The sequence below is a fragment of the Pteropus vampyrus genome, unplaced genomic scaffold, assembly GCF_000151845.1.
Source record: "Pteropus vampyrus isolate Shadow unplaced genomic scaffold, Pvam_2.0 Scaffold238, whole genome shotgun sequence".
NCBI classification, from domain to species: Eukaryota; Metazoa; Chordata; class Mammalia; order Chiroptera; family Pteropodidae; genus Pteropus; species Pteropus vampyrus.
In genome coordinates, this window is record NW_011889019.1 from 144,317 (window position 1) to 159,572 (window position 15,256).

Sequence of the window (15,256 nt, forward strand, 5' to 3'; positions counted from 1 at the left end):
CAAAGTAAAAGGATTCACCCATGATCAACTTTCTTCTCTTTCTTCCCCCATCTTCCTCTCATCAGCCGGAATGGGGTAGGGAGAATACAGCAAACTGCTTCTGTTTCCCCTCCCTGTTACCAATAAATACATAACAGGTATTTATTGAGTTCTAACCATATGCTTTGTGCTAAGCATTTTCACCTCCATGGTATTTCACTTAATCCGCATAATAACCCAATAAGGTGGCCCTAATGTACCTCATTTTATAAAAGTAGGACCTAATATATTTGAGTTGGGAATTTGAAGACCCAGAATTTTAACCTTGGTCTCTCTAACTCCAAGTCCTGCGCATCCCACTATACGGGGATCTCCTGGGCTTGTGCTCTGCCAGGGAAATGCCAGGCAGCTGGAGAGGTGTGCTGATCAAGAGGTCTCCTTAACTTGCTCAGTGTTCTGTAGCTGGCGTTAGGGTTTCTACTGTCTACCATTCCTCCTAATACTTTTTTAGGTGTGGACATTTCAACTCTGGGTCTAAGTTCCCTACCTTTGGTATTGAGACGGTACCTCCTGGTTACTGCTGTAAGAACTGCAGCCAGTGTCTCTCCCCAGCCCGTAAATTGTTAAACACCTTCTGTATTTATTTGGAGATTTCCCGTCTGAGTGAGTCAAAGGAAAATGTTTCCCACTTTTAGCTGGGTGTCTTAACATCTTTAACATCCTTTTGTTCTTCCAAGTCACATCACATGCTTTCTTTCTATTTCTGATGTCCATGCTCAGAGCAGGCCTATGCCTTTGTTCTTATCTTTCTGGAAACTAACCTAGTTTTCACGTAGAAAAGGATGTTCCCTCGATGTCACCAAAGCACATCTTTCTGTCATCAGTTGAGTAGATTTTTCTCCTCTCCTTTCCCTAAGGCTGTAGAATAGTTTGTTCTTGTGTTTCTCAGACAGACATTTTGAGGACACGTAGCTTTCCTGAATATTTTCCTTGAACATTTATTTTAAACTTCATGCTCTCCGATTTTATTGTTTGACTGGCTTCCTTCCCTTTAGAAACCAAACTGATATCACAAAAGTTTTGTCACTTTTCTCAGGCCTCAGCTTTCTCATCTCATCACAAAAGTCAAATAGATTGGCAATTCTTAACCTGGGGGTCCATGGACTCAGCTCTCAGATGGATTCAGGTATGAGTCTCTTGAAATTTTATGCAATTCTGTATGTGTGGCCTAGAGTCTTTGGCTGACCCCAGATTCTCAAAAGTTTCATGATTGGAAAACTGGGGTTGATGATCTTTAAAGAGTCTTTTAATTTAAAACTCAGTGAGGCTCTCTCAACAACTGTAGGGACTCAAAAAACCAAGGATGGATACCAGTCAGCAATAGCGCTTCTATCTTGGGGAAACTCAATAAACATTTGATGATGCCAATGATAACGATTTGACTTTCCCCTTTACTTACTTGATTGATCATTCTAAAGGTGATTTTCCCCTTTACTTTCTTGATTGATCATTCTAAACTTTCTTGGCCAAAATTATACCCAATAAAATCCAAGACCTTAGGTGATGATTCTGAACTCTTGGGCATCTTATATGTATGTTTTATCCAATTACTTAAGTTGTCCCTTAAATAATAAAAGGAAAAACATTCATTTTTTAATTGAGAAGGTCTGCGGGTCTATAATAAACACTCTACTTACATTTTATATTTCCTTTTTTTTTTTTTTAAACTGAAATCCGCACAGGATTTTCAGCTAATCAAGAATAATAAAGCTAGAAAGAACTTTAGTTTTCTTGTTGGAATCTTTTGTTTACAGACTGGGAAGCTGCCGGAGAAGGGAAGTGACTCATCCAAAGACACACGGCAGACTAATGGCAGAGCTTGAGCTGGAACTGGGTATACTGTCAATGCAGCGCTCTTCCCGCTCGACCATGATACTCCCTAGACACCCCCTCACTTGACTCACCCCCTTCTGCTGTTCAGGGAACACACACCTAAAAACAGGAACAATGGACCCAATGTGATATCAGTCTGGGAGGCTACAAAGGAGTGAAAAGTCAAAACTTTCACAAGTGTCCTGCACATCTACAGAGTTGGGGGCGGTGGTGTGGGCTGGACAGGTGACTAAGGGGAAGGAAAGTGGCAAAGCAGGGACTTAGCACCAAACAGGGAAGTCTGACCACCGAGTCACAGGGTCACGTGACTGTGAGGAAGATGACCAGACATGCTGTTAGGAAGTACTGATGAATATCCACCGTGGCACCAACAAGCCCCTCTACTCCAGCCCCCTCTCCACACTGCCCCCTACTACCCACCTGCAGACACCCCGAAGCTCACCATTCCCCATTCCCCACTCTCCCCTTTCACATTCGCACCTCTGGGCTGAGTCTGGACTATTTGCTTGCCTTGAACACCACCCTCCTGCTGTTTGCCTATCTTAAAACCCCCTGTTCTATAAGCCCCAGATCAAAAACCCCTTTTCTCATGAATTCTTTCCAAACGGCCACCTTCCCTCTCCCGTTGCTTATTATTTCTCCCAGTTTTGAACTTTCAGAGTGAGCTCTTTGTGACTCTCCTTCTGTCTCTACAATTATTTGTGAACATGTCATTTCCCCAATAAAGATCACATACTCCTTTAGGTGGGGTCAGTCATTTTTTATCTTCCCTTTCACTCAACAAATATTTATTGAGCACCTTCCGTATGTTTGGTGTCATGGTCCCTGATCTTATGGTGCTAATACTCTAACTGTGACACAGACAAGCGAAGGGGCAAATGAATACCATAGAGCTGGCAACAGCTCCCACAGGTCACATGCAGGGAAGCACAAAGTTGGAGCACCTGGTCTTGGAGGGCGGGGGCCAGTGTTGTCAGGAAAGGCTGCCTAGAAGAAGTAGCATCTAAGTAGAGCAGTGAAGGACAGGTGGGAATTATCCAGGCAAACAAGCATGGGAGGCTTTGGAAGAGGAGGCTGGGTTGCCGTCTCAATGGCCAAATCACATGGTGCCTCTGAGCCCATGAAGGAAGATGGTCCTTCCTGAGAGCAGCAGGAAGCCCCTGACGATGCCCGTCCCCAACTCTCGCGGCACTTAGCACAGTGCCTCGTGCTCAAATGGAAGAGTAAATGATCACGGCATTTCAGAATGTCTGTTATTTTAAGGCTCTTGAGTAAAATTCCCTCTTTTTACTGGTCAGATACTCAACTTGGCTTCTCAACAACTATCATAAAGTGGAACTTCTGGTTCAGCTCTCCACAGTAAGGAGAAGAGTGGCCAACAAGTTTCCCGATAACATAAACTGGTCTGGAATGCACTTATCTAAACAAGTGACACAGCCTGAGGTCACATCATCCTGACAGGCCACCAAAGAATAGTTGTCACTGAAGTCCTTTCCATTTTTAGCTGTCACCCAAAAAGGGCCTCAAGAGGCAGGAAGCTTCTTCTGAAGGACCCCGCTTCTCGAGCTGCCAGCTCCTGCTCCCAGTCACAGGAAGGGAATGAGGAGGGGGTTAAGAAGGAGGTGGGTGGGCGGGAGCCCCTTTCACACAACCCTCTAGCTCTCAACAGCGCGTACAGCCTGGGTGTACCCATGGAGAAGGGCTTGTGCTGGGAGAGCAGGAGAAAGGGAGGGAACAGGAAGCGGTACACTTGGGGTCAACGAGCCTGGCTTTCTGGGTTGCCCGCCCCACCCCTGCTTCCCTCGGTTAGGAAGCGGGAAGCGTTTACCCCTAACCTCACCCGGCACTCCGGCCCCACGCACGCTTCCTGTGCACACCGGTCCTGGGATCAGGTCGCTATGACTCACTTCTGACAATAACGAGGTCTCCAGGCACCGTGGACTGACTTAGAATGTTTACACAATTGTTCCTGTGTCAGAGACAGTGAATTCTTTTCAAGTAGCCACTTCACCTCTCCCTAACAAACTATTCTTTCCTTAAATGAACACCTTTTTCTTCCTCACAGAACACATTCTGGGAACACCTGCTCCAGGGCCAGGCAAAGCCTTCCGCTGGTATTGTTATTTCCCTCAGCCCCACACTGGAGCCAGAGCAACAATTCACTTCATGGAGCCTTCCCACACACCAGGCACCACAACTCCTCATTTAATCCTTACATCCACCCTACGAGGGAGGGGCCATTTTTATTCCTGCTTTGCACAGGAGAAAACTGTGGCTGGGGAAAGTCAGGTGGCTTGCTAGCAAGAGGCTAACCTTGGCTAGTCATCAATGTCTTATACTGTCCTTCCCACAACCAATGATCTCCCACTCTCGACTGTTAGGCTGGAGCTGGAAGTCCAGCCGCATCTGTATTTCGGAACTTTGTGTGCCCACGTGCTCCAAGCATGCCTCTGTGAATGCTGCCGTGACGCTGCTGTGTCCGCCAGTCTCATGGCTGGAACCACAGGCTCCTCAAGAGAAGGGGTGCAATGACCCCCTGACCAGAGGCTGCCACTGCAGGTCTTGAATAAAGATTTGTTGAGTGAACAAATGAAACTTTCAAGGGAAAATGGGATTGTAGGTTTGAGATCAAGCACAGCCTACTGTGGGCATTGTACACAGTAGACAATAAATGGTTTGGAGAGGCATCGTTAAGAATTCCATCTGGTTCTACAGACATTCTGGAGTGTTCTCAGTTCCAGAGCGGCTCTAGATCGCCCAAAATGGACAGCTTTCATTTACAAAGTGCTGACCATGTTCTACTCCCAACCCTTACGCTTAGCCCTTCTCATGCATCACTTCGTGGAATTCTCTCAACTACTCTATGAGGTAGGAGTTATTATCTGTTTTACAGATGAGGAAGCTGAGGCTCAGAGAGGGGAAGTACCTCCCAAGTCACTAGACAGTAGGAGGTGAGCAGGCATTTAAACCTAGCTCCTTTGTAGAAGCTGCCCAAAGTCTTTGACTTGGGGTATTCAACAGCATAGCAAAATCAGAATCATGGTCTAACGGCCAAGTTCACCTCTCCCCAGTCCCAATTTTTTCAGCTTTCAAAACACCGTAAGGCCACCTTGATCCAAACCCTGAAATCTTTGTAGTTGACCTAGAGAGAAGATGGGACAGTCATCTAAAAACCTGATGTGCTCATTCAAGGACCTCATATCTGTCAGGGCCCCAGTGCTGGGCCTGCATGATCTTCCCAGAACCAAAACGCATTTGTTCATCAGAGAACAAAGGCCCCGAGCACCCACACAAACATGAGACAGGACAAACACCTGACGGAGCTGAGCACTGGCGGAGCGCCATGAGTTATGGAAACAAGGTGTGTCTCGCACAAAACCAAACCACACTGAGCCAAACTGAAGCCTGGTGTTCTCAGCTGTGTTAGTCCAAGCGAACTGAGATGCTCTTCACAGCATGAAGGGGGCATGAGGAAGGCCGTCCTTCTCAGGGGCTTTAGTACCAGGCCGGGAGGCACCCAAAGTGGGGGTAACTTTTGAATTACCTCAAGAGGCCAGAATAGAGCCTATCTTTTGCCTCCAACTGTCCCCAGCCCTGAAACCTTAATCGATGATGCCTCCATTCCCTCCTGGGGGATATTTTTACTCCCAAGGCAAGCAAGTGTGAGTCTCACCGGCATCCACGCAGCCTCAGTAGATGGACCGTGGGTGAGACGTCTGGCCCACCCTGCCAACTGAGACGCCAAGGCACACGTGTCATGCTGCAGGCCTACCTGGCTCACACCACTCCGAGCGGCCTTCCTCTCAGCCTGCTCGCCACCTCTATGCAGCTCTGTCTGCTCAGCCTCCCTTCCCGGGAAAGGGCTACCCAGGGGCTTGATGGGCCGGCTCTCCTCGGGGGTGTGGAGATCTGAGAGTCTCTGTTCGGTGCTCAGGCACCTGACCACGTCTGATGGTTTCAGGCAGCTCTTCTTAGAGATCTTGGGTCCACCAGGGTATCTCTCACCTGCCTCCCTCTCTGCTTTCCTATCATACTGTCCACTTTCTTCTCGCCACAGCTGCCGCTTGCCCTGGCTGCTAAAGGCATCGCTAAGCTCCGAGATGACCCTGTCAGAGCTCCCAAGCAGTGGCTGGGAGAAGCAATCTTGGTGGATACCTGAAGGTGGCATGTGGACACCACTGTCTCCGTTGACATGAAGGGAGGCCTGGGCACCGGGTGCCAGGGAGTAGGCTTTGTGTGGGGGAGGTAGGGCCCGTGGGGAAACCACTGAGCGTGGTGTGGACCAACTTGAATGGGGGAGCCTGAAGGACAGGGAGGGACTGGGCCTTGCCAACAGGGAGAGGTGATCAGTGCTGTAGAGAGAAGCTTCTGGCAGAGGAGGCAGGGGTGGGGTCAGGGCCAGAGAACGCCTGCCTGGAACCCCTACAGTCAGCGAGATCCACTCAGAGGTGACGGCGTGCATCTCAGGGGACAGGGCTCGGTGGGGGTGAGGCAGAGATGAGGGGGCTGGTATGATGAGCTTGCTATGACTGGGAAACTTAAAAAGAGAAAGAGAGAGAGGAAAACAAAAAAAGTAAAAGATACAAGGGTCAGCATAAAGAGAAAAGGAGAGACATAACCACAAAGGATATACAGAGAGGAATGAAATGGAGAGGACGAGCAGTATGGTCTGGTGTCAAAAGGGAAATCATCCGGTTAGGTTTGGAGAGAAACTGGGGTGGGTGTGTGTGTGGGGGGTGTGTGTGTGTGTGGGGTGTGTGTGTGTGTGTGTGTGTGTGTGTGTGTGTGTACACACACACACGTGTTTCTGCAGTCTGGAGCAGGATGGAAGAAGCAAGTTGTGTGGAGATGGAAGAAAGGGTCCCATCAGGGCAGTTACACACGGTGCTGGCCTGGTTTGCAGAATCAGACTTTCAAAAGAACACAGTGGAAGCTCTCCACCATGCCCCACCCAACCCTCCCTGCAACCGAAGCCGTGACCCAGAACCACGAGGAAAAAACGGTGGCCTGCTACTGCCTTGCCTTGGGCTTTTACTCTCTCTAAGGAGCTCAGCAAAGAGCCTTCCAGAGAGGAATATGAACAGTGTAGTCATTTTGTTTTCTAGTCATACTTGGTTATGGTCAGGCAAAAAATCTAGCTGAATTCCTCATATTATTACAAAGCAGAATGCCCTGCGCCCACCTCACACCCTCTCCCCCTAAGATCACAGGATATGAATCTTGCTGTGCTTTTTGCATAGAACCAACTCCTGGGGTCAGTGACGGGCAGTTGAAAAGAAGGAAATGATCGAGAATGAAAGAAAACAAGCACCATCCAAGTGTCATCCTGGGGCCCCGGTCCTGCCCTCTGCCCTCTGGCCATCCTCCCCACAACCTACAATGATGGTATAGTCCATCTCTTTCACAGGAAGTCGCCCCACCATGCCTCTCCTGAGCCCGAGGTCCTAATTTTTTCTTTGCTTTGGGAAAGATGGGATGAGTTAGAACAATTTATATTTTAAAACAAGCTTGCTCATAATTAATGTTCAGGAAAGCAAACATTTTACTATAAAGTTACTTCCTTTCAGCCCAGTGTAGACAGAGATGCTGTAAATTCCTTTTCTAACCTGGTTTCTGCTTGTGAAGAATACTCTGGATCTTTACTGTCTGCAGGCCAACCCTGACCGGAAAGATGACTAAGAGAACAGGACTGGGCCATGGTATGTACAGTGCGGTGGTGGCACCCAGACCACCAGCCTTACCCAGGATGGGATGCTCCCAGTAGAGTTTTGGACCAACTAATAAAGGCTCTCATTTCTCTTTCCTTAGTTATGTTATCCCCAGAGCAATCACCTTATGCTCTTTCCTTTCCTCTGCGATAGCATTTCTTCAACCAAGTGTGTGAAAAATGCCATTTGTATGCATGACAACAGGCCCCAGTGTGTATATGCTGCATTGCCGAGGACAGTTCTTCATCACAGTGCTGAAGAACCAGCCGAGGGGCTGTGTGCCATCAGTACTATGGGTCTGTCATGCTGAGTATGAAAACCAGTGACGAGAAGCTTAGGTACCTGTGGGCTCGTGGTGGCACTACGACTTGGGGAGGAGGAGAAAGGCAGGTCAATGTAATCCACTGGGTTTTTCACCAGTGGCCTTTTGATCACGTCCACATAGGTGATGGGGAAGATGCCTTGCCGGGACGTCCCTGGGATCCTCCCTTCGTACCAGTTCTCGTCCACCTGTCGAAGCAGCGTGATCCTCTCACCCTGTAAGACACGGCAAGGCAAGGGTCCTTGTCCCACAATGCCTCAGCATGCCCGAGGCTCCTGCCAGTACTCTCTTCTATTCTGTATTATTTATCACATTCTTTGCTCAGAAAAACCTTCCTTGCTAGACCTGGATGAAATTAATTTCACTGGGATAGAGAAGCTAACAGCAATAGAGCTATCTGGATGCTGGGGAGTTAAGCCTGGTCTTAAAACATTTCAGTAAATGGGGCTATTCATTCCCCTAAGCTAGCAGGTAAATGTAGTGTTTTTGAGTCATTTAATGCGAAACAGACAGATATCCCAACTTCTTTTCTAAGGCAAAGGTTTTGGGGGTTCTCTTTTTTTCTCCTTCCTTTTCATAACTTTATTTTTTCCTGTATAATTATAGAAAAATTAACACACAAGCATAAAGCAGAAAATAACCATTATCCATAATATCACTAGGGGTAACTACTGTTAATATTTTGATGTACTTTACTTCCCAGATTGAATTCTATACATGTGAATTAGACTCACACATATTTTCCTATAAAAATTGAGTATGTGCTATATTTCCCTTTTCCAACTTGCTTTTTTAATACTTAACCACATATACTGAGGGTCTTTCTTTATCAAGAAATATAATTTGATATTTTTAACAGTGTCGCACAGCTTAATGAATGGACCACTCCAAGATATTCTGTCGCATGGACAAACAATGATACAATTAGTGATCTCCTGATGTTAGGCAATTGGGTTGCCTCCAATATTTCTCTTTTCTATAAAGGGGCTCACCTTTAAGGCATGTGCTCATTTCCCTCAATCCTCAATAAAATTAGTAACTTTAATAACTTTGGCAAGCCAGAGAATTCTGACTTGTAAAGAGAGTGTTTGAATTCCTGGGAAGAACAGTGTCTCTGCCCTGCTTAACTATGTTCAAAATAAGCACACTGAGCTCCTTGAAGGCAATAATAATGATAATAACTGGTGTCTCCTGTTTACTGAGCACCAATAAGATGCCATGTGTCATGCTGGGGACTTCACAGGTGTTTCATTTAATCCTCTTACAACAGCTCTATGAGAGCCACTTATCTTCATTTTATACATGAGGTAATTGAGGCTTTTGGCTTCGAAGGTTTTCAAACTTCTCCTGGTGTCAAAGGACTTGCTTTTCTCCACCAGGCCACATTGCTGTGTTGGGAAACCTAGTCACTTACACAGTGCTTATCACATCATTAGGTGCTCAATAAATGTTGACTGAATACAGTTTATAAAAGATGTCTAAGATTCAAGAAATTCTGCCTTTAATCAGTGAACTCCCTGTAGTTAACCTCTGACACCAGCCTAGGATTTATTTTAAAAATATCTCACTTCAGAAGATTCTCTGACTGCCCTTCACATCCCTAAGGCACCTGGACAGCACTGCCAGAGTGGCAATGCCACTGCAGGGCCACGCTGCCGTGTGAACAGCGCCACCCGAGGGCCCCTAAGCACGGGTTCAGAGGGCGGCTCACCTTTCTGAAGGACATCTCTACTTGCGTATCACCATTAAAGTTAAACTTGGCCATGGCTTCTCCATACTCCAAAACCTGCACTGGCGTCAACTTTTTGGGCTGAGCTTTCTCTGCTGGAGGAAGAAGCTGAGGAAGGAAAAGAGGTGAAAGAGAAAAGAGAAGAAAGTGGGGAAACGAGAGGAGAGGAAGAAACAAAACTCAAGTTCTTGGTAAATCAATGATGTTTGGGGCGTGACCGGGCTTTTCCGTAGAAAGAGAAGAAGCTGTGGTACCTCGATGTAGGTGCGTGGGAAGATGCCCACCCGGCCGTGGTGCTCTCCTTCGTACCAGTTCTGATCGATCTGCTTATAAATGTAAACGATGTCTCCCTTCTGCAGAGGAAGCTCCCTGTCAACAGAGGGTCATGCATTTTAGAAGATGTTTCGATATGTGTGAGATTAAGACACACAGTTTTCATCCATGGCCATGCCACCCTGAACAAGCCCGATCCCATCTGATCTCAGAAGCTAAGCAGGGTTGGGTCTGGTTAGTACTTGGATGGGAGACCACTTAGGAAGACCAGGTGCTGTAGGCGTAAAAAATAAAAAAATATGGGATTGTAAACTGACAAGGTCCTTGCAATCTGTCAGGTCAACCAAGGGTTGCCTTGCCTAAAAAAAAAAGTGTTTTAGCGACAGGAGACTTCTAGTGAGGTCAAAGGAGCAAATTACACAAGGGGTGGGGATCCATATTTGGAGGTGAGGCCTCCACTATGCAGGAAATTACAATACATTTGGAATTTCTCAAGGCTTTTTGTGGGATGGATGTTAACTCTTAAACTGAGGAGCACTCAAAAGTGCTCAGAGGCTTTCTTAGTTCCTTGTGGTTTTCTCCATGTATTTTTGCGAATGTCGTCTTATGCTCAGAATAATTATGTAACACAAAGCAATGTACTCAGTAGTCTTAACTGATGTTCACTGATGAAAAACATTTCTTTCTAGATACTCTGACTGCCTTCACTACTCTCTTCTCTGCCCTGGCAAGGCATACCTTCATTGTTTTAAATTACTCTCAAATTTTTTCTCATGAATTAACATCTTTTATCAATCCACCCATTTGGCCGTCCATCCACCCACACATCTCATCATCCATCCATCTATCATAGTGCAGTAGAAAGGCTCTGAAATCAGGCAGATCTGGGTTCAAACCTAATTATATGCCATTTACTAGCTCTGGAACCTTGGGCAAAATACTTGGTATCTCTGAGATACTTAATCAAAATAGGAGCTAACTCAAGAGTTGGAGGATTCAGCAACAAACTACAAATAAAACATTCAGCAGGGTGCCTGTCATACAGTTAACACTTAGTAAATGTTAATTCACTTCTTTTCAACACAATGGAATCTGGGAAAGAAAAGTGTTCTTCATGCCTTTTTTCAACTTTTCCATATCCATCCCCTTTGTTTGCCTCAATAATGATGATGTTAACCTCTAATCAGGATTCCTTTTGAGGAAAAAAAAAAGGAGACAAGAAGATAACATAAACGAAATAGAACTTAAAAGAAGAACAAAAATTGTAACTTGAAATTTTCTTGAATAATAATAATAATAATAATAATAAAGACCTAGATCTTTTTCATTTGTGCCAAACCAATAGCCTGAAAAGACAGGTGTCTGACTGCAATTTAGACGGGGTGTGAATGCTTTGCAGTGTGTCAGGAAGTCCCACAGTAAGTGAGAGATGCTGGCTAAACAATAGAGCACATCTGGAAAACTTTACACAAAGTAAGCACTGTGTTGAATGAAAGAACAAGGCATCCTTTGTGAGTCTCACATTGGTAGATAGGATTCTAATCCTAAAGAGGCCCGTGAGGGGGATCCAGGGCATGTCTCCGTAAGAAGGAATGTTTTTCGTCAAATTTTTGCCATAGCCCTCCTTGGGTGTGTTTTGAATTCCCTCTTCCCTTTTCCCAGCCACAGACACACAGACGAGCAGACCCTCAGCACATGCACCCCTGCTGGAGGTCTGCAGGCTCCAGCCCTGTCACTCTAAGTGACTTGCAGAGGTGAGAGCCACAATGGCCTTACTCTTAGTACAGAAGGAGATAAGCTCGTGTGAGTGAGCGGTCTGGAGTCATGGCCAAAGGAGATGCACCACGGGGTGCCTGGGGCTGCCTTCCTGCCCATGCTGTGGACCATTCCCATCCCCCAAAGAACCACGTGGTAAGGTCTGGTGCTTAGTGAGGTTTGACATACAATAACGATATATATTTTAGAGCTTTCCTGGAGTGTCACCATGTACATCAGCACAGTAGAGGCTCAGAGAAGTCCCATGGGAAAGAAACATGTCAACTTTGTTGAATCAAGTACTCTCATAGAACATTTTTTAAAGTAATATATATTCTATGGGAAAAAACCAGAACCTAGTGACTGAAGATGTTTAAAAGACTCACGTCTATGGATCTGTCATTTCCTCTTTTAAAAAAATTTTATCAACTTTCTTTGGAGACAGAATGGCACGACGTAAGCACTGAGTCAGGAGGAAGAAACCCTCCAGTATTGGCAGTGTTGGTACATAGTGACAAGTTCTTTCTACCTCAGCTTTCTCCCATTCTATTTGACAGGGTTGCTCTAAAGAAAAAGAGTGGTTTAAGACTTTTTTAAAATGAAATTTAGGGAAATGTAATACTGTCAACACAACATCATTCAATGAATATTACATGGACCTTTCTCAATTCAAAGAAAAAAGAGAAGAAGGTAACTACTTGATTAAACTAAAAATTATATATCTTTGTTATCCTCTCTCTGGTTGAACAACTTTTGCTACATCGTGCAAAACGTTTTGTGTATTATCTCAGCTGTCCTGCAAGAGAGGCGTTTTTACAGATGAAGAAATCTGAGGTGGAGAGGTTGGTGACTTGCACACAGTTACAGAGATAATAAGTGGCAGAGTCGGGACGTTAAAGTCCATCATCTTTCTGGCACATGATGCCACCACCTCCTGTTAGCTGATGAGCTAAAAGGCTATAGTAATTGCAAGTGTACCCAAGTACACCAGATTTGTACCTAGGTTCTGGAAACTATGGCCTGGTTCTGTGTTGGAAGAGATCATGGCTGAGCAGCCTCCACACAGACTCATGGTCTGTTTTAACCCATAATTAGATATAAAGTGAGGAGGTACCTTTGGAACCCAGTCTTTGGTAGCATTTCCCAAATTTCATTCCATGGAAAATATAAAGGTTTCCTAGTCATCTAAATTTAGGTAACACTGGGTTAAATAAGCTAATCAGGTTTCTTCATTGAAAGATGTCTAGAGCTATTAAATGCCAATGGCAAAGTATCTCTTCAAGTGGGGGGTACAGACATAGTATGCTGTGGTCCCCAGACTCATTTCTACACTAGAACACTCTTTCTGAGAAATATTTTACAGACCTAGCACTCTGAGGAATCCTAGTTTCCCAAAGATACTTAGAGAAATCCTGGTCTTCTGTAGGTTCCCATAAGCCTTTAATCTCTTGGGATGTTGTAGCAAAACTGATAAAGTTATCTTCTTAGAGACCGGTTCTGGCTCCTTTCATAGAAAGGGTGAGTCAGATCGAGCCACCACTTAAAATAAGCAAACTGAGTCCCTACAAAGGAGGAGACAGGGTGGCACAGTGGAAAGAACCCAGGCTCTGGCACCAGGATGCCTGGGTTTCAATCCTGACTCCATCACTGACCAGCTTGGGCAAGTTCCTTAATCTTGCAGTCCCTTGGTTTCCTCATTTGTACAAAGGAATAATAGTTGTACTGACCTTACAGGATTACAGTGTAAGCTATGTAACACTGTAATGCAGTGTAAAGTGCTTTGAACAGTCCTTGGCACATAGTAAACTCCATAAATTACTATTTTTTCTTTATCACTATTAATTCTCCAACTCTATCAGTGAGCTTGAGCTTCTGTGCTTAAAAGAGGCAGTTAAAATGACAAATAACTGGTGGCACTTACTTTAATGTCTGAGCTTTAAAGTCAAATTTGGCTCTGGCAGGTCTCATCTAAATACAAGAAACAATGTCATGTTAAAGTCACAATTCGTATACAATGAAAAGGACACATTTTCACAAGTTTCCAGAAAGCAAAGCAGAAAAATTCAATTTAACCATCTCATTATGGTGTACGAATCCGGGCAAGATTCCACTTGTCTGCCCTTAGCAGAACACTAGGTGGATGTTTGGTCATCAATGTCATGCATAGGAATCTCCCTAAGGAGGGCCAGATCTGGGGCAGAGATGGTTAGAAAAGTCCCAAAGCTAAAGTGCTAGTTCCCCAAGGCTAACTATGGCTATTAAAAACAAAACAAAACAAAAACAAACTTAGCCATAGAGTCTGTTTAGGAATTATCACTGTTGTACTCTTACGTTTTCTATTTGCCTGACTTAAATTACAACCTGCAAGTAGATGAAACCCTGATTCACCTCTCATGTCATCTTCAACTCCATGTATTTCTCGTGGTCTGTGAGATCATCCAAAAAGCCAGATGAGGTGAGCCCTGAACTCATTCTTTCTCTAAGCCTTGCATTCCTGTTGGGTAGCCCTTACCTTTTGGAACGCCAGGCCTAGGGGTCACCCTCAGCCCTGGTCTCCCATTCCTCATCAAGTCTGTCATTAATTCACGCCAACCCTCCTTCTCCCTCCGCCCCTCCCTCCACAACCCCTCTCAGGTCTGACCTCTAGTTCCTACAGGCACAAAGCTTCCTTTGACTTCTCTTCACTCTAATCTACTGTCACTCAGGAGCACAAATAACATTCCTCAAATACTTCCATCACATCACTTCCTTGCTTTGAAGTTGGCTGAGTCTCTCAACTGTCCCTCAGATCAAATCTCAGTTCCTGAAGTGGGTTAAGACCTTTGGGTAATTTCTCTCCACTCATACCTAACTGCCTTTATCTCTTATTACACTTCTCCTGTTCCCATCAGGCAAGTCTATTTGCTACACTTTGTCTAAATCCTTCTCTGTTTGGAATTTCTTCATCTTCAATTCCAACAAGAAGTTCACCTTTACTTACAATATTTATTTGCACATCTTTCTTCCTCACAATTAAAAGTAGTTATTTTAACTTTTTTTTTTTTTTTTTTAAGGTAGGGGAGAGAAATCATGTGAGCAAGCTGTTTACAGCTGCCAATATAATTCTGATTCCAACTGTGAGTAGCTCCAACTTCTTCAACTGCTATGATTTTCTGGTCTAAAAAAACATGATGAAAATTAAATTATACACTTCCTCTTCTATATTAGAGGGCATAGCCATAGTAAAAGAGAAAAATGGGAGACTCTAAGTGAAGGGAAAAAAAGATATTGAGAAATTTCATTGAGCTTATTTTTAGATCCTAATCTCTCAGACATATGCCCCATATGACTAGCTTCTCAAGCTGCAGTCTTATAGGGATCTTCTTAAGGGCCATGAATTCTCCACAGGAATTTTTAATCTTTGCATATTCATGTTAATATTTCCATCTACCTGTCTACACACATACATATTAGAGGTCGACTGAATGACTCTCTTATAACCAATGCCACACAATTTCAATGCCTACATTTGTGTCTGTCTGTGACCAGAGAGCATAATTTAATAGCTGTAGGGAAATAAGAATGGATGTGAGGTTAATGATAAATGACAAGTTCACG

At 44.7% G+C, this 15,256-nt stretch overlaps 1 protein-coding gene and 1 pseudogene across 12 annotated transcripts in view; one reads left to right on the forward strand and one right to left on the reverse strand.

Moving 5' to 3' along the window:
• Window positions 1-15,256, reverse strand: part of SORBS1 (sorbin and SH3 domain containing 1) — a 222,361-nt gene that overhangs the window by 12,920 nt on the left and 194,185 nt on the right. For 11 of the 12 annotated variants that reach the window (XM_023519823.1, XM_023519829.1, XM_023519828.1 and 8 more), the window contains 4 exons: window positions 13,581-13,627; window positions 9,886-10,000; window positions 9,614-9,739; window positions 7,923-8,117 (listed from right to left, as the gene is read on the reverse strand). In XM_023519823.1, coding sequence (XP_023375591.1) covers window positions 7,923-8,117; window positions 9,614-9,739; window positions 9,886-10,000; window positions 13,581-13,627 — 483 coding nt within the window. Of the gene's footprint in view, window positions 1-5,644; window positions 6,410-7,922; window positions 8,118-9,613; window positions 9,740-9,885; window positions 10,001-13,580; window positions 13,628-15,256 lie in introns of all 12 variants that reach the window. The other variant, XM_023519819.1, reaches the window with a different exon arrangement.
• LOC111728943 lies at window positions 10,069-10,187 on the forward strand (annotated as a pseudogene).